The sequence below is a fragment of the Labrus bergylta genome, chromosome 15 (assembly GCF_963930695.1).
Source record: "Labrus bergylta chromosome 15, fLabBer1.1, whole genome shotgun sequence".
NCBI classification, from domain to species: domain Eukaryota; kingdom Metazoa; phylum Chordata; class Actinopteri; order Labriformes; family Labridae; genus Labrus; species Labrus bergylta.
The window spans coordinates 5899534-5921815 of NC_089209.1; the positions used below are offsets into that span (position 1 = coordinate 5899534).

A 22282-nucleotide genomic window follows, 5' to 3' on the forward strand; every position below is an offset into this window, starting at 1 on the left:
CAAGTTCATATTTACAACCTTAGACTTATACTCAGAACTCAAAACCTCTGAAAACAGCTTACTTATAACTATAATGTCAAATCATGATCTGATTGGTGCCTAAAAGCATCCCTCTCAAATACAGTATGTTACAACAAATTCAAATTAGTCAGAAGAGAACAGAATAGTACAAAAAGCTCTCGTGAAATTTCCAGATCTGGTAGATATCTCAAGTATAAAAGTGAAATCTTTGCCTAAAGAAAGAAGCTGATTAAACTCGTGTTTTCAAAGCTTGTAAATGTCAAGTCATTTCTATCTGACAGTCCAGTTTTCTACTTTCCTCAGTTAATCCTTTGCTGGGGTTTTCCTCAGTCTTATAGTGTATCACATGGACGCCTGCCCAGCCTCAACGTGCCCACCGACCGACTGACCGTCTGGATGGTGGCGGGGGGAGAAGTTAAGGGGGGGGATGTTGGACAGAAGCCTCAAAGGACAGCTGTTGTCATTATCTGCAGGCTGGGGATTGAGATTGAGCCAGAGGGCAAAGAGCTGGAGGCTGTGACAAAGCTGGGACAAGAGAAGAATGGCTGCCTTGTTGATGGCTGATGATAAACTACATTTTCACATGAACAATATTCAGGAAGGTGTTTCTTTCCAAAAGATAGAATTGCAGGCATCTATTCATATGGAGGCAAAAGAAAAATGACAGACAATGGCTTACCTGATTCAGCTCAAACCATAATTTCTGAACCACATCAAGCTGCACATTATGTTCATTGTATCATACATTTAAGAATGGATAATATATCATAGAAGCAGCATGGTTTGCAGTATTTTGATCTAGAAAAGTGAGATAAAAATGTGTGCAGGCTGTGTCAGGTTAAACTGTAATACTGACTGGAGAAATGCCTAATCAAATTTAACATGGACCTGCAGGGAGGACCCAAGGCTTGCAGTGCTTGCACCGCAGACAATTTAAAATAAATTATGGTCAAATTTGACTGTTTTCTGAGTGTTTTCTTACCTTGAAACTAGGTAGTAAGTCAAACTTTAAATTTCCACTTAACCGACTAGGAAATAAGGCATGGGAACATCACTAGTTAAGTGTTCCTAGCTTAGTTGCGTTCAGCTGTGAGCAACCAAAGCTGCAAGATTACATCTCGAGTTATGGTTAAAATGCAGACCTTCAAGAAAATTACAAAGAACAGAATCGAAGTTGTAATTACCTCAATCAGCTAACATTAGCCCCTCTCAAACTACTCTTTGTACACTGTTCTCATATCACTGTTCTGTGTGCATTTTGGAAGATAACAATACAAGTTTATCCACCAATAACGCTTTGGATTACTGAATCCTTTTAAAATACCACATGGCATTGAGTTTCTTGCTCTTTATATTACATCATTTGACTGATTTGAATGCAATGCGTCCTTCAACAATTTTTTGACTGAAATAAAATTTTTGAATTTAAATCCTCTTTATCCTCTAAACTATACCACAATCTGACACATTGTTTTGGATGTCATGTCATGTTGTGCAGTTTCTTTTCTCTATGTATCAGGACACTGGACACAGCCTGTGATAAAAATCTTCAAGCAAAAATCTAAATTATCTTCTGAAGAGCATTACTCTTTCTCTTAAAAAGTGCCAGAAGAAAGAGCGGACTAATCAAGATAATGTAAAGAATGAATTTTAATAGTTTCTGACCGTAAACCCTGCCCTCTTTTCTTTTTTCAAAAAGCACTCACATGCTTTTAATCTGTTCCTGTAGACACAGTTGCAGCCAGACACAAAACCAAAACAACCAAAACAAAAATTAAATTGAAAGATTGTCTACACCAAAAGAAAGGCAGATGTTCCTAAAATTCAACAAAGCCAGAGCTTAATCCTTTAAAAGCAACATATTTCATTCTCCTCTTTCAAAGAACAGACATAAATACTCACTATGTGCAGCTGTGAATAACAAAGGCTATAGCTAAAACATTTCATTTGATTGTTTTCTATAATTAAGATATCGTTTGACTGTAACTACTTTATCTTAGTGTAACCATAATGGTATGAACAATAATGGTTACAGAATATAATTAATGGTTGAACTCTTTGAAGGATAGTTTGTATTTTAATGGAAATTAAATATATAATTATATAGCTGCATCACTGACCATAATCACATAAAGGTTTATAAGTGTGCAGTTTAAACAGAGACGTACAGTAATTTAAAAAAGAGAGAATCTTAGTTTGTCAGGGGGTCGCAGGGTCATGTTGTTGATCTTTACTGACCTGATCTAGACAGGACAGACATATTAATACAAGAAATTCAGCTTTACTCCCTTGCTCTAGATCAGAAATTAACCCGTGACTTAAGTCTCAAGCCTCAATGAGCCCTTGAAGAAGTGACGACCAGTTAAAACATCCTCACTCTAAACTCTATTACGGTCCTCACAAAGATACACAATTAAGAAAACACACCCACACATATATAGTCTCAGCCATAATCCAGCAGTTGACAGATTAATCTTTGTAACTCTCTGACCCCTAAAGATGAGTGTTTATGTTTGAGTCCTTCTATGAATGAGATTACGGGTCACACATCCTCAGTTATTGAAGCAAGAAGCCAATACAAACTTTATTTTTTCCATTTTAAACCTCAACATATAGGACCAGTAAAAAGGATGGAGAAAATATTTGTAAAGAAATAAAGAAAAACTATGAAAAATGAGTAAACAAAAGATATGAAAAAGGGTATACATTAAAAGCGTGTAACTCTTTTATTTTATGTCCTATTGAATGTTATATAGAAAGTCTTACATCATGGTTTCCTGTACTACACCACATCAATGTAAAGCCGCTTTCTGCCCTAAAATCTACCAAAAATGGACAAAAACAATGCAAAACCTTGCCCTAAATTGACCTGGAAAGTGCTTCAGAGTGGGACGAAAAGGCTGCGAGTCACATTAACACCGTGTCCGCTATCTCAAATCTAGGCTTCCATCAACATGTTTATATATCCGTACCCTCAAATTAATTTAAGATGCATGTGGAACATATTGTAAAAACATCACTGGCCTGCAGGAGCGTGTGGGCAGGGAGCTGACTGCACGTCTCTGCGGGACTGAAGGAAATTGAAATAAATCTTGAGATTTACTGAGGCTTCACGCTTCACACTTCATGTTTTTTACACACCAGATAAGAGCTGGGCTTTGCCAAGATGAATTGAAAAGCTGATTTGGTCTCGGTAAATAATTCAAGTGTCTGCGTGTGTATTTTGCTAAACGTGAATTTGGTGGCTTCGTGGTAGAGTTAAAAGTACATACAGCATCAACGATAAACAAATCAAATGTTTTTCCTTAAATTAACTTTCATTGACCTGCGGTTCCTACTTTCTTTATCTGTCACAATTAAAACCACTAGAACTAAACTCGGGTCATAAACTTAAACTTTTCATGCACTCCTCACCAAAAAACAAGGTGTTTTAATAAGCTCATTAACACAACTTTAACACAAAGTTATAACTGAAACATGCATATTTAAATTTAACTTGATGAGCTTGTAAGCCTTTAAAGAGGACAAATGACTCAATAAACCTATTGTGCATTAAGTGGATGTATTATGCAATGTATTAGATCAAACACAACAATAATTATTTGCTATATTGTTTTGATCCTCTGTACACCCTTCATATCTTAGATTAAACAGTTGACGGGTGAATAATTAACTGTGATCTCATTAACCATCAAATAAACGAGGGGGCTAATTAGCAAGACTCCATCTAATTGACTCTCTGATTCATTTAGGCGACCGTTCGGTTAACTGTGTGATTAATTATCTTCGTTTCCCCCAACATAACAAAATGCTTTTCGTCTCATCCTTTGCTTAATCTTTGAGTGGTTGTTGTATTTGCAGAGTTCACAAACGAGTTAAGGAGGTCTTAAACATATATCAGGTATAGAAAGTTAGCATATTATTGAAGACCACTGATCATGTTGAAATAAGGCGCTGGTATTATAGAATTTAAACGATAATAAGGAGATGACAGTTCACTGAGTTTCAATTAGTCTTGAACTAAAGGTTGAGACAGGCATCAAAATCTAATTTCCCTGAAGCTCAGAGTTCACCAAACAGATAGCATGTGATTTCTGCACATGTGAGACAGTCAAAGACTTGAAAAGAGAGAATAAAGACACTTTTATCTGGTTCGGTTTATCAAAACAGTCAGCTTTCATCAACCTTTTTCTTCTTTTTAACCTTTTTCATCTTGTTCCATTGCATCAGTTTCTGAAACAGCGCTCCTGGAACCTATGCATTTTTAATGGAATTATAATGTCATGCTGTAAGCCAATTGTTTCATAATTCTTTTTCTCAGTCTATTTTGCTTGCAAACATGTTGTTTCTGATCCATCAGCATTTGACTCCTGCTACCCATTGCCTAATTTCACTAATAGGCCTAGAAAGAATTTCAAAAAGTTAATTTCTTTGCCCTCCTCTTATATAGCCTTTATAAGACAAATTATTTGTAATATTTTTATTATACTGTAATCTCAGCAAACTGTAGTTTCTCCTGCCAGATCCCTAGTATTTTTTCTGCAGCAATCCCAAGTGAGCTGATGTGAGAACGCAGCAGGATATTATCGGGAGAATTCACCTCGGACCAATGAGAGGGGGAGTGACGTTTCTATACTGTGACTGCTGCACGGTGCATAAAGTGTCTGCATGCAACAACTACGATCTCCGTTCACTTAACTAAACAGCTGCATTATGTTTTCTGTTCGTTAGTATGTTGTTCTCCGCTCTTTTTGATAGTGTGATTCCGTTGAACTACAAGTAGAATTGATATAAAGGCAAATATTCTCATTATAGCATCGTATAGCACCTTTGTCAGCTACTTCTGCATCTTTCTTTTTAACATCTTACCTCAGGAGACCTACCGCCCCCCCGCCTCCCGTCTGACAGGGATATTCTCCCGCTGTGACGAGCATATGTGAACAGCCAGGTCAGGAGAATATCCGGAGCAGTCCTGCTAAACTTTGTAATGTTCCTATTAGAATAGTTTCCGATTTCAAAGGCGATAAGAAAGGAAGGACTGAATCTTCTTCTTCCTGGCATGATTGGCAGCTCTCATAATGGCTGCCACTTAGATACTTCCAGTTATTCCTCCGAGTCACTCATAACCTTCTCAAGCACAGAAAGACAAGTGCAAAATTGGTCTATTACAGAGTAGAGCTACCAGTCCAAAAGCCAGTTTTTTGGTGAGTCATTAACACATCGAACGACTTCCCTGTTTTAGTTTTTTGGCCATCTTTTTCTTTGAGTAATCTTTTTGGAAAATTGAGCAGCCTTTACAATGTTTTTGTGGCCTGGTTTCTACACCGGCCCAGTTCCACCCACACATGACCAGATAATCTATTTAGCAGTCGACATAGTTTGGGTGTTTTTGCCTGCATTCACATCTTCTTTGCCTCTGCCCACTCTTTGGACTTGGTTACTTATTTTTGTTGGCTGTGCTCCATTCGGTCATGCTCGAGGTGAGGGCAGAGAATCCTGTTTAAGTGGAGTGCAAGGCAGCATAAGAAGAGGTTAATCTGATGTTTGATCTCTATTAGCTGATTAAAAAAACAGCAGGAGGTGGAAGAGATGCTGTAACAAAATTTAATCTGTTTGCAGCTTGTAAGTGCTGGCAAAGACAATGCGGATTTTAGTTCTGACGTGATACAAATGTGAAAATGACTTAATTCTAGAATGTTTTGACGGCCTATTGGTCTGTTTTTCATAGTGGACCTATGTGTTACCTCTGCCTTCCTTTTGAGACATTTGTGTTTGGTGCCAGTCCTTGTTTTTGCTGAACAGCTGCCCACAGTGATTCTCTGATGTCGGGGAATATCAGTCATTTTACATGGCCCACAAAGTGTAACAAAATGTATTCAAAGTGCTCGCTTGGCTTGTTTTTTGGGCCATGGTCTTGAAACCAAATTTATCATCTCTACTGATGACCCCTTTTTTCCAGTGTGTAATTTTTGGATTTCATGTTATTTATATTTTATATGTGCTTTACTATCTTATCTTGACTTATCTTGACATACCGTAACCAATATTATTTATTCTTGTCTTGATGATTTGAATGATCTTATTGTGGGTTGTCTTGGGAATGCTTACATTGCCTTCTCTTATTTATTGTAATTTACTGCCGTTTCTTGATGATTTACCTCGACTTATTGTAGTGTCCTCACCTGAGATATCTTGACTTATCTTGAGTTATCCTATCTTGACCTACCTAGAATTACTTTAACTCAAGTTAGGTTATCTTATCTTAGCAAAATATTAAATTTAATCTTGTCTTATCACTTGTCTTATCACGACTTATCTTGAGTTATCTTGTTCTATCTTGACTTATTGTGACCTATATCTTACATTGACTTTCCTTTTATCAACTTATCTCACATGGACCTATCTTGACTTATCATTTTGTTACTATCTTGAGGTATCATGTCCTGTCTCAACTTATCTTATGTTGGCTCACCTAATTGTGACTTTTTAGATCTAACCTTGAATCTTGACTTATCTTGAGTTATCGTATCTTAAACTAGGTTTTCTTGTCTTGACTTATCTTGAGTTATCGTATCTTAAACTAGGTTTTCTTGTCTTGACTTGTCTTGTGGCAATGTACTTCTACTCTCATCTCGAAGTATCTTGACTTAACATGTTTTTTTACAATCTTGAGCTATCTTGTCTTACATCTTCAGGTATCTTATTGTGAATTAAATGATCTTATCTTGACTTATTTTGTATTGACTTATCCTGACATCTTGAGTTATCTTGTTTATCGTCACTTATCTTGACCTTAGTTTGATAATCTTAGTTTATCTTTACTAATCTTACTGTGACTTATGTTCAGCTTTCCTTTTATCTTGACTTACCCTCTGAGCACAACATGAATAGAAGTTGTCACATTTTGGATCTTTGGTTTAATAATCTTGTGTTATAGGTTTAGAAGCAAACACAACAGACCCCCCTGCTCTGTACTAAAACCTCTGCTCTGCGTCTTTGTCAGGTGGTACGTGACCAGATCACCCACTGCACCATGAAGCTTCGTCAGACCACCGGGATGATGGAGTACTGTCTGGAAGTCCTCAAAGAGAACGATCCCAGTGGATTTCTGCAGGTATCTGACCCACTGTGTGTCTGTATGTGTGTTAATGTCAAGTTTCAGCCTTCTTTCATGTCATGCAAGTCACCAAATAGTCCCCCTTTGCAAGCCTGCACATAAGTGATTTCCAGCTGCGGCCAAATGAATAAATTCTTGGTTTTAGTGCCTTCTGAGAAACTGCTGACCTCTGTGAAAAAGCTCTGTAAAAATTGCTCACATAGTCCACACAAAGGGATCTTACTGTAGATAAAAAACACAACTTTTCTTAAATATTTACAACCAAATATGTAAATGGAAAAGATAAAAGGAAGGAGGATGGGTTAAGATGTGCTTCCTCTGAGCTTGAGAGGAGAAATGAGCTTTGAGGGGAGCTTCTGATGTTTCTGCAGCTAAAAAAAAAACACACAGTAAGAGGAGGAACACACACACACACACACACACACACACACAAACACAGGATGCATCAGATTTGTTTTTCCTAATACTGCAACTGATCTATTTTTAATTGACCTGGCATGTTTAGCAGTCCTGGGCTCAGATGCTCAATAGCCAATCAATGACTATTGATCGGTGCATATTAGGTCAAACTGGAAAAGGTCAGATGTGACTCGTGCACCTGCTTGAAAGTGATTGATTAAACCCTGATGATCTGTTTGGGGGTCCTTGAGAACCCACTGGTCCTCTATAATTGCTCACTTTTATTATCGCTTTGATCACTAGATCACTAATGTTTCATACATTTTAATAGTTTGGGGTCTTGGTGACACCAGCTGTGGTTAAATACAGGAGATTTTTGTCTGCTCTGTGTTGTGATAAGTATTGAAAGGACTTTTTTTTTTTTTTTTACATTTGGACTTCATTTAATTGATTTTTGTACCTCTCTTTGGTTTAATAGTTTTCCAGATATAAACCTCAAGACCTTGAAATGAACAGGATAAAGTCAAATTTATCTGTTATATTATGACATTGACACGTTGATCAAAAGGGTGCCCAATGCAAAAAGAAGAATCATTTTCTGTCCAATAATGGTCTCTAAATATAAAACAGATAATTTCCTTTGTGTTTGATGACATACCTATTGTAGAAAACCTGCAAATATCAAATACATCTGTGACCTGATTGCATGTAAACAAAGAATGTGACCCATATCTGACCCTGGTAGAGTTTTAGTGGAAGGAGAATTTCTCTATTTCCAGCTCCAGTCAAGAAAATCCGAACAGACTCTGAGTGGTGACGAGGCTTTGATTGTCCCGGCTTTGTGCTTTCATTGCGGTGACATAAAACCAAAAAGCTAATCTAAAATGAAAAGTGTGGTAAAAATCTATTAAAAGAACACCTATAATCAGTGGTGTAGTTCAGGGTATACGCAGGTATACGGAGTATATACCCACTTATTTTTCAGTCTCCATAGGGTATACCCACTTCTCAATCCCCTCTGATTCACACCATTGAATGATGGGCAGTATTCAGAATGATGCAATTTTTGTTCCTCAGATCTGAGGAACGCACTGACTTAATATGCAAGAGGATTCATGTCACTGCTTTTGTACAAATTTAGAGTATACCCACTACTTTAGGCACCACTACATCACTGCCTATCATGTCAGTAATAAGTATCTCCTGCAGAATGAAAATCAACATTTGTTTTCCCCCCATCTGTTTCTGATCCTACTGAATTACAGGAGATGAAATTGAAGCGTCTCTGACTCTGATTATGAATCATTCCTCCTCCATGGAGAGAGATAGCAGGAGAGAAATAGAGTAAGGTGGCAGGGAAAAATGAAATAGAGATCAAAGACACTCCTGAGGGACTTGAGCGCACACACACACACACACACACACACACACACACGTAAATATCCCTCTATTTCATCTGAATATTTTATAACGTATTGATTCCTGGGTTCTTTATGGTTGCAAAAGCCTAAATCATAACTACAGGCTTTTTAAGGAATCAAAGGTGGATATTAAGGAAACATTTAAGTTCAGGGACGCTCAATGCCACTAGTCTGAAACGTGTAAAGGAAGCTAAATGAAGCAATTTATGTTCTCATGCTGGAGGACGAGTCTCTAAATCCTCTGCTTGTGTTTTGCCCTTTAAAGATGATAGCTATATCTTTTCTTTTTTTTTGCAGCTGAGTGCAGTTTAATGTAATGCATTCACTTAGCCTTTTTTTCCCTTCCTGAGGCACTGAAGCTCCTACCAGTGAGGGGTTTTTTAATTCTTATCCTTAAATATTTGAACTGCACTAATGCGTGCCTCATTTTGCTTGTCAGACACAATGTAATGAAGCGAGGCTAATGGAGCAGATCGCAGAACAGAGGAGCTGCATGCAGGGAGGGTATCACAGTACTTTAATATAGATATGAAATGGATGCTCTTTTATTAACTGTTTCAGACTGCACATGTGTTTTAATGGGCTTACCTTCCTTCACTTTTTTTCTTTTAACGTCTAACATTATAATGAATTCTGTCTCTGTAGATATCAGATGCTCTGATAAAGCGGGTGATATCGTCTCAGGACCAGTGGGTGAAGGGGGCACTGGAGCCAAAAGTGGGCCCTGAGTTTGACCTCACCCTAAACACCGACTCGCTGCTGCAGACCATCCTGCAGCTGGACTTCTGCCAGGGAAAAGGTAAACGCAGAAAAGCACAAACTTGCACATCTACAGTATACTGTGTGAGCCGCAATTAGGGCTGCGTGATAGGAGAAAAATATGCAATGTGTGATAATATCGTTCAATAATAGCTAGCATGAGCTTCTGCTGCTGCTGAAAAATGGTGTATACTGCTAGCATGAGCATCACACATAAGCCTCCATCCAAAAGGTAAAATTTCAACATGCTGAGTGAGAAAGCATCGCTGCAGTAAATTCAGACTTTTCGACGTGTTTATTGCAAACGCTCACATCGGGATAACGATGACATTGTATTTTAATGCTCAGCCCTACAACAGGATTCTGTAGGCTCAATATTAATAAATGTGCATCGGTGAAATACGGCCTCTATTCAGTCTTTTTCATGAAGTAATAGTATTATTTATTTAAATGTTTTTAATTGAGTATTCAATTAATTTTGTTATGCACTCAAAAAAAGGTTTGTTGATGGGTTATTTTATCGGTGGCATCATCTTCCCCTGAGTGTTTCTACAAATGCTGACAGTGACATTAAAACATTTTTATACAGTTGAATCAGTAAATTTTGAATTTCATGTGAAATAAGAAATGTCTTTTTGACTTTATTTAGATCACACCCCTGGGAATCTTGTGCACCTATTTAACAATATAGATTTTTTTTTTCTTATGATTCAGTTTTTTTGTATTCTCATTATCAATCCCTTCAAGATTTGTTCCATAAAGAAATTGGTGCTTGTTAATCAGTAATGTCAAACGTAATGCTCACAGTTTGTAGCACAAGTTTCTTGTTAAAACTGAGAAGTCTTAGTCTGACATCTTGGCTGTCAGTGGGCTGCTTTTTTTAAACAAACTATGAATAAATCAATTTGACATACACAAACATCTTTGACCTGAAACAAAGACAAATTCCTCTTGATATTGCCCTTGATATCCCATCAACAACATTTTGTTTCTGCTGATCGTCCCTTCTGAGGTTTCTGCAAGATGTACAACTCTACAAATCAGCACAATGAATATCTAATCAGAGATATTCATTGGCTGTTGCTACCCGACAACCAGTTGGCGTGCATAAGTACACATACCGTCCTCTACATTCAATCGGCTGCACGCTTAACAGATTACCCAGATGTATTTTTAATGTACATTGAATATGTAGTTATCGTTGTGCATCTTTTATTTTGCTGTGAAGATTAGTGTGTTTTTCTTTGCAGATGCTGATTTAACTTAATTAAATCAAATCTTGCAATCAATCATTAAAGCGTATATTTCATGCACGAGCTTTAAAACAGTATTCAAATGCATTGTGATCCATTGTGACCCATTAAAGCATGTCTAATATACTGATTACATAATCATGATCAGTTTAGTGCTGTGTAGTTAATAACATGAACATTATAATGTGATTATGCGCTCATAATAAGTTGATGATTTTCTTATCAATGTAATGCTTTATGTTCCTTCCCACCTCAAGCTATTGAACTTTCAGGTTTTCATTTTTTATCTGTTGCATCATCGTATTATTTTCAAGTAAAGATCTCAAGCTTTCTAAAGAAAAATTCAAATATGTAAATAAAGAATGCGACCCATATCTTCAGGTAAGGAGATTTTGTCAAGAAAATCCAAACAAACTTCAAGCGGTGCTGTTGCTTTGGTAGTCCCGACTTTGGTGCTTTAATGGTGGTGACATAAAACCCATCTGTACGTTTCCCCACCGTCCTACTCATCATCTGGAACAAAGCAAGGAAGTTTAAAGATAGACCATTTGATTTCATGCCTTTGAATTGAAGTCTTTGACATCCTGAGCAAGCGGCACAGTGTAGGAGGTGTCCTCATTCACAAGCTGCCTTAAATGATTTGCTACCATCACCAATGCCATTCTGAACGGGATGAGCTGTTCTAAAGATCATGTTTTTTAAGAAAGTCTTGATGTTCTCTGTAAATCAAAAAGATAAAACTAAGTATTTTGGACCAAAACATACAAAATGTTTATATTTCTTCGTAGGTAATTACTGCCTGGTGAACTAATCATTCCCAGAATATTTTGATGACATTATTTGGAAATGACTCAACCCTTAAATAAAGCATTTCCCCTTTGTTGCCCAACAGAAATGTCATCTTTGGCTTATTAAGTTCCTTTTCTGTTAGTCATATTAGGCTTACTGAAAAACACTGAAAGGAAAATTCCCAACATTTTGAAAAACCCTTCAGTGAAACTGCTGAGCAGATGACCTCAGTGTCTTCAGTGGAAGATAAAACCCTGTTAATATATATAAGTCTTACCAAACATCTTAAAACAATCATACTCCCACAGTGACAACAAAAGATATCAAGCTTTTTGTTTTCTTTCTTTGCTTATGCTGTCTGAGCTATTGTAAGGAATAAATTGTGTGTTTAATGTGTTAATTTTTTATGCAAACTGCTGAAAATAATGATAAAGGTCACAATTAGTAATTTATACTCTTCACCCTGACTTTGACATTCAGATTAAAGGTAAATTCAAAGGAATATAGTTTTTAATATGCAGAACTGGAAGGAAAGCCATTACGTTAAAGGAAGAATGTGCAACATTTTACACATAAATACAGCAGAAATCAGAGTCATGACTGTCTACAATGAGTGAGAAGAGTGAGTCTTGCCAGTTGTATTGAAGCCGTGTTTACATGGACAGGACCACTTTACCTATGAAGCTGTTTAAGACACGGACTAGAAAGAAGAATAACATACTCACTGCCTATTTGGATGTCACATAAGTGTGTTTATGTGCAATGTGAAGCTACGAGCTAACCAAAGTGTGCTAACATTAGCCTGCTAACACAACAATGCAGGACACAGGCAATTGCAGGTAGATCAAAGGACAATTTTTGTGCTGTGGTGCTTAATTATGGTGCGTTCTAATTCTTAACTCCTTTGTGCAAATGTGAGTAGAGAGGGGTTGGAGGTGTGTCTCTGGATGAGAGCGGAGGCTTCAGAATAGTGGAGGTGTCGCCATACAGCAGTTTGTTTTGGTTTCATGCTGGTGCTCAAGGGCGACATCTACTGGATCAAAAAGTGGCACATTCTTCCTTTAGAAAAATAACCAGGTTGTAAAATTATGACTTCAAGAAAATGTTGCAGAGGTAAAATAAATAAATAAATAATTCCAACTAAGAACTCAAGTTAAGTAGCGTAATGTTTCTACTCACCAGAGTCCCTCCATAGTTTCAGCATTTGTTTCAGTCTTCAGTGAATATTTCCGTATACGCAGATGATACCATATTATACTTTGAGGAAACGTAATATGAGACATTAATGAATGAATAGTATAAAAAAATCAGTCAGTATTATAAATATAACAGGGATTTCATATCTTTGACATATTACAGGAATTTAAAGACCCTTTTCCTTTGAAACAAAGTCTAATATTTTGTAGATTAGTAAATAAAGTAATGCTTTTGTGACTGTTTTGACATTTAGTGAATGCAGCACACTTTCTTCTCAATATGAACTTTTAATGTTTCTAATGCAATCAATCAAAATGTCTCATACTGGTCTCACTGTCAGCTCCACCTTCATTGTTAGCCGCCTTCTGTCCACATGCTCTTGTATTAAAATATCCAAACCAACATCATATTTCCAGATGTACAGGAGATTCCGTTTTTGAAACAAATGCAGGCAGCAGACAGTGATGAGACTGACATGGAGACAGAGAGCCCCGGAGGTATTTCAGAGACTTCTCACAGTAAACCTATGTTACCTTCCCTGAGTTTATTCGTCACTCCTTTGTCCTCCCTCAGCCCTGATAGTCCTCACGGCCATTCTGGTCGCAAAATTCACTCGTCTTTTTTTGTACCACAGCGTCTACCTGGTCTCCTTCCTCTGCATGGTTACTGTTTTCTCCAGGTCCTCTCCAATGAATGGCAGCTCAACAAATTAGTCCTGCCTTCAATGGAAGACAAAAACTCCCAAACATCAAATAAATGTAATGAAATTTGTTGGCTGAAGTACTTCTCTGCTTCCCATATTATTCTCTGAAAGAATCCTTTTGCGTTTATTTCACTGAGTCTGTGATTTAATGTCTTTCTAAACAAAAACTATTACCATTGTTGCAAAATTAACAAAATGTTAATCAAATAACAGAAAGGGTTTTGTACATGATCTTCTTAACAATCTGTTGACGTAAAAATGTCACCATAACTATGTTGTTGAATATTGGTTTCAAAGAAATAAAACAATACAAGAAGATATTATCTATGGGTAATATATGTGGATAAATGCAGACTGAAAGCCAAATCACGAAATGAAATAAATGAAAAAGGAGAATACACTATACTAAAAACCTTCAAAAGCTTTTGATTAACTTGATTATCATGAATCAAAGAAGTACTTTGCCTTCAAATGTTTTAGAATTGAAATGTCACAACTGATGAACCAAAACCAAACATGCAATGTATTTGTATAAAATTGATTGTGAAAGGTTGTTCCCTCTGTCCTGACTGCTGCCTCTCCTCTGTCTCGTCACTACTTTTATTTTGGTTTAAATCAGACAAGAAAATAGATGTTGATACAAAGCAGATATCATCAGCCTGAGATCTCCACATGTTTACCCTGTCTGTGTTGTTTGTGTGTTTATTTCAGCTCCCTTTGGAGTGTGGGTTGATGGTTTTACCACCATTACGGTTAGACAGATACGTCTCCTTTTAAAAGACAAATCTTTTGACTTAATGCTGGTTTCTCTCCTTTTATACATCGTCAGCCAGCTGAGAATCCAGCCTTGACTTAAGCTTGTAATTGATTCAAAGCTCTTTCATCTGTCTTACTTTCAATTTGGAGTTTTCTATTTAAAAAATCTCGGTTTTCCCACATTGGCGAGAACATACTGCCCTCTAAATACTTGTAATTTTCTGGGGTGTATTGACGAGAATAATCCAAGTTTTGTTTAAATCATTGCTGCTGGATGCTTTGGTTACAAATTATCTTCGAGTCTTCAAAGCTGATATCGGTCTAACCCTGTGCACTACTAGCACTTCTGCCTCCATAGGGGTATAACGTCCTCACATGGCCTACTTAAAGCCTTCACTGATTCCCAGCTGTTGCCCTCTAAATGAACTTAAAGCTCATTCACCTTTAAGGCTTTTCTTTTTTTATTTCCCACATGATCCGCATTAGAGCTCCTCTTTCTCTCCCCTCAGTTGGTTTAAAAGCAACGAGTCAGCTGATGACATCACCCTGTTTGTCCTCCTTTTCCTACTCCTCATTCATCCGCCCTGTCATCTACTTTCTCCTCTCATCCCCCCAATTACACTATTTATATCTTATCCATCTTTTTCTGTCCAGCAGTGGAGGCCGGACCCGGGGTGCCGGCAGCGCCTCTCCTGCAGCTGGAGAAGTGCTGCACAAGGGACAACAGCGCCACCCTGGCCTGGAGGGTAAATGCGCCCCCTAGCAGCGCCATTGAAGGCTACATTCTGGAGCTGGATGATGGAAACGGGGGACAGTACAGGGTCAGTACTACACAAAAAAAATTTAGTCCAAATGTGTGTCTTAGAAAGTACACGACTTGATACTAAAATAATAGTAATCTAATCCAAAAGGCAGAGACTTGTGTCTCTGTAGATAATCTTGTTATTTTATTATTAATAATCCATATGCTGCTCATCTCTGACTCAAGCTGGATGGTAGTGTGTGTGCATACTTGAATATGTGTCATCAATAAACGTGATTTTTTTTTTTAAAGTGCTCTCATCCCATTGTCTCTGCTAATACTTGAGTCCATGCACGCATCTTTGAGTGTTTAAGCAGCAAATATACACGTGTTTGCTCTTAATCTGCATTTGTAATGATGCGACTATAATGTGTGTGTGTGTGTGCTCCCAGGAGGTATATGTGGGGAAGGAGACAGTGTGCACGGTGGATGGACTCCATTTTAACAGCTCCTACAATGCAAGAGTGAAAGCTTACAATGCCATCGGTGTTGGGCCGTACAGCAAGACCGTGGTGCTCAAGACCTCTGATGGTAGGTCATGTGTAATGGTGTTTGTCTGTTTTTTTTCTTCTCTTTTTCTTTGACTTTCTTGATGTAATAGCTGTCCACAGAACAGTTTTGTTTATCTATTGATCACCTTTGTAAAAATGTTTTACAAACCATTTAAAATACATAACAGAAGCTTTATAGAAGAAGATTCAGGAGTTTTTATTAACTTAAAGACAGGAGAAAGAGAAGGAAGAAACTGAAATCAAAAAGAGAAAAAGGAAAAGAGAGGGGGAAGAGTACAGAAGATGGGAAGGAAACGAATGATAGGAAAGAAGAGTAAGAAATAACCTTTTTACATGACCCAACCCAGGAGATTACCCTGAAGGGCTTTTTATGTGAACACAAACAGCTGAATTTTTCACTCGGACTTCACCCCAAGTTTCTCCTGCCAGACCCCTAGTATTTTTTTCGCAGCAAGTCCGAGTTAATCCATAATTTAACTGCTGCATTACATTTTTTGTGCACCAGTATGTTGTCCTCTGCTCTTTTGTTGATGTTGTCATTCCATTGGACTACATGTTGCATTGATATAAAGGCAAATATTCTCATTATAGCAACATGTAGTGGACTCTGTTGCTTCTTCCGCTACTAAAGGACTAAAATGAAGAGAAATAAAAGTAAAGAGAGAAAAGGGGAAGAGAACTAAACAGGGGCAGGTTTTGACACATGGAAAAGGAAGGGAACATGAATATAAAGAAAAATAAAGGCAAGAAAAAGCAGAAAAGGAAAAAGCTTCCTTAACAGGAAACACAAAAACAGAATATAAGAAAAGAAAGGGGGTTAGAGGAGTGGAGGGAAAATGGGAATACAATGAACAATGACAAAATCTTACAACAACAGTTGGATAAGAATGAAGACTGTCCCCAGACTTACACACACATACACACACACACACTTGCAGTAACAATGGACATTACTCTGTTTTCCGACTGATAACCGTTTATGCCAACATGCCCTCTGTTTCCTTTTCTCTGCTCTCTCCTCTTTCTCTTTTCTCTCACCAGACATTGCCTCTTTTTTCTCTCTCCTCTCGCACTGGTGCTTCATTCAGTCACATGGGGGAGGGAAATTATGGGATGTGACTCTTGTTGCTATTACATATAAAAAACAAACACTGACTGGATGCATAATTTGTAGTATTTATGGTATATATTTTCTGTTATGTGTGTAAATATTTGATGTGCCCCCACAATGCTGCAGCATAAGGTTGTAGCTGAAAAATGAAGCATGTCTGTCCTCAGGCCTGGATAGTAACTGTGTCCCAGATGTAAGTGTGTGTGTGTGTGTGTGTGTGTGTGTGTGTGTGTGTGTGTGTGTGTGTGTGTGTGTGTGTGTGTGTGTGTGTGTGTGTGTGTGTGTGTGTGTGTGTGTGTGTGTGTGTGTGTGTGTGTGTGTGTGTGTGTGTGTGTGTGTGTGTGTGTGTGTGTGTCTGTGTGTGTGTGTGTGTGTGTGAGTGTATGTTCTTGTACATAAATCTTTGTGGGGACCAAAGACTGACTTAGACCTACAAAGTGAGGACCAATCTGTAAATAGAGGACATTTAGCTTTGAATGGCTGCTTGAAGGTTGAGACTTGGTTTTAAGGTTCAGGATATTTGTAATTTATTTTTTATTTTATATACTTTATTAATCCCTGAAGTAACTTTGTCATTGTGAGACATGCTACACCCCCACGTAGAGACCCAAAATACAAACAAGCACAGACCTGTTGACATAACTGAAGAGATGTCAGAGGGAGGGGGCTGTACAGGAGCTGCTCCTCCAGCAGTTGGGTTTGGTATCTTGCTCAATGGCGCCTCGTCAGTACTCAGGAAGCAAACTTGCAACTCTCCAGCAATCAGTCCCATATGTGGTCAATACCAGGACTTGAACCAGCAACCCTCTGGTTAACAACTAAAGTCCCTATACAGACTGAACTACTGCTGCCCCCAACTTATGGTTCGGTAGAGTTTGGGATAAAGATTGGTGTGGTAATACACCAACTACTTTTCATCAAGTCAGAGTGAAGGGTTGTATTTTAGAAAAGGAAGCAATGACCTTATCCTTTATCAAAATAAATCAAGAAAGGCATGAGGGTGCATTTGCTGTTTACTGTCATTATCCTAAATTTGCTTAGTATACTACAAAAAAAAGAAACAAGAAATTCACTGTCGTATACAACAGTGAATTTCTTGTACTGAAAAACAACATCTGTGAGTGTCTCAAGGCTTTGTCAGATATATATACTGTATATATTTTCCACAACATGAAGTTTCTTTTCTCCACGTACTGTTGTATCTCAAACAAAAATCTGATGCTCCTCAGAGTTCAACTCTTTCACACATATTTCTTTCATGTGCAGATCTTTTATCAATGTATGTTTACAGGAAGAAGCCTCACCCCAGCTCCAAGCTCAAACACTTTAACTATACGTTTACCTATATTCTATCAGCAACCAACTTAAGCATGCTAATATCATGGTGGAAACATGAGACACTTCTATTCTCACAGCACAAACATGTGAGCTAAAGTGTAAAAATATTGGTCTTATAAGAAACTCAAACGCAAATGTCCTATTCTTGGTTACTCCCCCCACTAATAAATACAGATGTGGCCTCATGACTGTCTGTTTTTTTCCTTCCTACAGTGGCCTGGTTTACATTTGATCCCAGCACAGCTCACAGGGACATCGCTCTGACGAATGATAACCAGACAGTCTCCTGTAACAGCTACGATGACCGCGTTGTGTTGGGAACTGCTGCTTTCTCCAAGGTAAACACATTCAACACATTTATTTGTCTGTTTCATTGATTTTTTAAGTCATGTTACACTGATTGATTGATTGATTGATTTTATTTTCACTTGAATCTCAGGGCATCCACTACTGGGAGGTCTGCATCGACCGCTACGACAACCACCCGGACCCTGCGTTTGGCGTGGCACGCATCAACACCATGAAAGACATGATGCTGGGGAAAGATGACAAGGCATGGGCCATGTACGTGGACAACAACCGCTCCTGGTTTATGCACAACAACTCGCACACTAACAGGTAGGTGCTCACTGTTAAACTATACTTTGTGTTTTTGAATTGGATGGAAGTTTACAAACAGCAGTCAGTGTTGTACGGCAATTTTCAAAAGCTCAAAGCTCACCAACTTTTGGGTTATTGAACACTGACAGATTTTAAATGGAAAAATAATACATCTATTTTTAGGTAACATACATTTGCATACAAACACTAAAGAATAATACACTTTATAATAATACACAATTTCCTTTCAATCATTGCTTGTGTTTTTGAAAAGGTGATCTACATTTTGAAGTGTTGCATTACAAAAGTTTTTATGGAGAAGACAAACAAAAATTCCCCTAAAATATTTGTGTATGTCCTTATTGTCACTTTCTGAACATCCTTATCACTATTTGTTTGTGTTAGTGCTTCTTAGTTTAGTATTATATCATAACATACCTTTTATATTTGATATTTGACCTTTTTAAATGAAGACTCCCAGCCAATAGAAGATTGAACTTGTAAAATCTGATTTACAATACACATTTTAAATCTTAAATGTTTTGCCCGCCTGGATTAATTTTTCATTAGAAAGACAGCTTAAACACTAAATGAGATTTTTCCAGAGCACATTTCAAAAAGACCAGGTTGTAACCCAAATGTATTAATTTAAAAATGTATGATTTTTTTTAAATTAATGCAGCTTTGATATACTGTTTTAATCAAAATCTTCTCTTCCTTTCAGACCTCATGGCTTAGTGTAAAGAGAAAAGCTTACTATGCTGTGGAAACACATTACTTAATATATTATAGTTCATAAATTCAAAGAAGTCATTAAAGTGTTGCTTCACAGAATAATGAATGGTAATTACAGTTGAAGTTTGCAGATTGGCTAAGGGTTGTTTTCACAAGCTAGTGTCTTAAAAATTGGAATTGCTCCAATGATTAAAGCAGATTAATAAACAACGTAATAACCAATAAATTAGCCAGTCAGTCATAACTTTTCAGCTTGTATGTCATATAAAAAACGAGTGCTCATCTTTGATCTTATTTACAAACATCACTTGTGTGTCAATAAAAACAGCAGGAGGCGAACTTCCTGGGGCGGCACTCTGAGCCTCCATTCAGCATTATGTATACTGCATTAAATCTTCCTCTCACACACATTCCTCAAACACACACACACACACATTCACAATAATGATACACACACAAGATGACAGTTGGACCTTCGGGGGTTCATACAATACCAGCTAACAAACACATCAGGGAGCAGCAGAAGAAGACATCAAAACATCTTTCTGCAGCATCTCTCTCAACGTCACAGCCAAACTATCAAACACTCATTAAACATTTATTCTAGCTGAAAATCTCTTTTCTTTCACCAGAAAAAAAAAAATGACTTTCCACAGAAATATGCAAAAAACCTCTCTGAATTTATGGATCTACCTCAACCTCAAGTTCACCCAGACTGCAGATTTAATTACTGTGCCACTTGTTTTCATGTTGTTAATCATAACACTGTTATTTATCACACATTTAATCCATCATCCCTGTGAGAGTTGAATCTCACTCAGGCGTTGTGTTATTGTGCATGTAGCTTGGTGAAATGCAGCTGTTTGTATACCTACTGTATGTACATGTTTATAGAGGTGGTTTCACATACTAGCTTTTGTACAAAAACATACATTTGAGATAAATACTGAATGTTTAAGTCTAAGTATGTGTCCAAGGTCAAAGTCTTGAGTTAAGAAACTTTCATGTTTGTGGATCCACATTATAGAAAACCCACATTGCTGAATATGGACATTTAATTTTTGAATGCTTTCACCTCGTCTTTTATTCACATTTGGCCTTTTCTTGGTAGAATAAAGTGCAGATAGTTGAAACATGTCTCATGGAGTTGGAGTTGGAGTCAAACAGGATAGATACATTTTTACCTTTTTTTGTTGTCATCAAGAGGAAAAGTCTGTCTAAAGTGAGTGCACACAGCAAAGAGTAAGAAATACAGTATTGAACAGGATGATAAAAAATACAAGGGAACTTTCTCACACAACAAATACACAAACATGGATTGACTCTTTACAACACTAACTTGATTTCCTGAAACTTCAGAGGGGACTTGTAAATATGGAAATTCCGTTTTTTTAAGACCTGGGACCCATTTGTAATTTGAAATCTAAATCACCAATAGGTACAAAAACGTCACCTTGCAGAACACGTAGGCTAATTCTTACGATCACTGGATCTGTTATTTTTTTGGAGCTGGTAGCTGTTCAGCAGTCTGAGAAATAAATCTAAATAAGGAATTTAAAAAGTGCTTCCTTTTTGTCACTTGGAAGGCAAATATCAGTTTACAGTAACTGGACAGGGGTTTGAAAATTCAGAAATAAGCTTGCTAAACATTGTGAGTCTTTACCTGTTTCACGACGAAGTGAAGTACTAATAGAGTGGAAGTCACATTTAAATACACCTTGTTATTAAAATATCAAAGGAGAGTAAATAAGACCAAGCCTCTCTGTGTACTGTAGTTGAGATGTTTCTCTTACTTTCACTTCCAAGATATCAAAAATTAACCTGTTTTGTCTGCTTGTTGTGTGTGTGTGTGTGTGTATGTGTGTGTGTGTGTGTGTGTGTGTGTGTGTGTGTGTGTGTGTGTGTAGGGCGGAGGGAGGCATCACTAAGGGCTCATCTGTTGGCGTCCTGCTGGATCTGACCAAACACACTCTGACCTTCTTCATTAACAAGCAGCAGCATGGACCCACTGCCTTTGAGAGCCTGGAAGGGGTCTTTGTACCTGCTGTGAGCCTCAACAGAAACGTACAGGTCAGTGTGTGTGTGTGTGTGTGTGTGTGTGTGTGTGTGTGTGTGTGTGTGTGTGTGTGTGTGTGTGTGTGTGTGTGTGTGTGTGTGTGTGTGTGTGTGTGTGTGTGTGTGTGTGTGTTTGGAATTTTAGTTAGGATATATTATTTAGTGTGGCTGTATGTATTTGTGTCTTTATCCCTAATGCTTACACTAATCTTAAACCTTTAAAACTTTATATTTCAACATTTCTTCATGATATTTTTGTGCTTAAATGTTTGTGATATTATCCTATCTTATACCCACACTACTTCTGGATGTTATGGACTAAGAAACGACAGCGTTTAGGTGGAGGCATATGTCGCCTATATCAGACAATAATAGAAAATGTTTGCCGATGGGTTCCTCTGAGATTGGCATTCTGCTAAACAGCACTAAATATCCCCTAATTTCCGAAATATTCCTGTTTTTAGCTTATCAGTCATTATCTACTTCTGCTGTTTTTCTTGAAAACACTGAATATTTGTCATCTTTGGCAGCCATTAAAACAGTGTTGTTATTGCTGCTGCAAATTTGTGCACACAGTCAAAGTAGCCACTGCTTAAACTAGTAAACTCAGATGTTTAATAATCAAAGTGAAGAAGTCGGTAATATTTTACAAGCAAGACACAGAAAACGGGGAATCAAAAATCGAGGAGAAAGAAGTGGGTGGTTTAGATAACT

The 22282-nt window shown here is 37.5% G+C and overlaps 1 protein-coding gene across 3 annotated transcripts in view; it reads left to right on the plus strand.

Annotated features, from left to right (window-relative positions):
* Positions 1 to 22282, plus strand: part of LOC109986403 (tripartite motif-containing protein 67) — a 63090-nt gene that overhangs the window by 35942 nt on the left and 4866 nt on the right. Inside the window, exons 4-11 of one of the 3 annotated variants that reach the window (XM_065963698.1) lie at positions 7025 to 7135; positions 9604 to 9757; positions 13373 to 13453; positions 15070 to 15236; positions 15610 to 15748; positions 18392 to 18516; positions 18618 to 18796; positions 21421 to 21583. In XM_065963698.1, the coding sequence (XP_065819770.1) occupies positions 7025 to 7135; positions 9604 to 9757; positions 13373 to 13453; positions 15070 to 15236; positions 15610 to 15748; positions 18392 to 18516; positions 18618 to 18796; positions 21421 to 21583 (1119 nt within the window). The remainder of the gene's footprint in view (positions 1 to 7024; positions 7136 to 9603; positions 9758 to 13372; positions 13454 to 15069; positions 15237 to 15609; positions 15749 to 18391; positions 18517 to 18617; positions 18797 to 21420; positions 21584 to 22282) is intronic. The other 2 variants (XM_065963699.1, XM_065963700.1) reach the window with 2 other exon arrangements.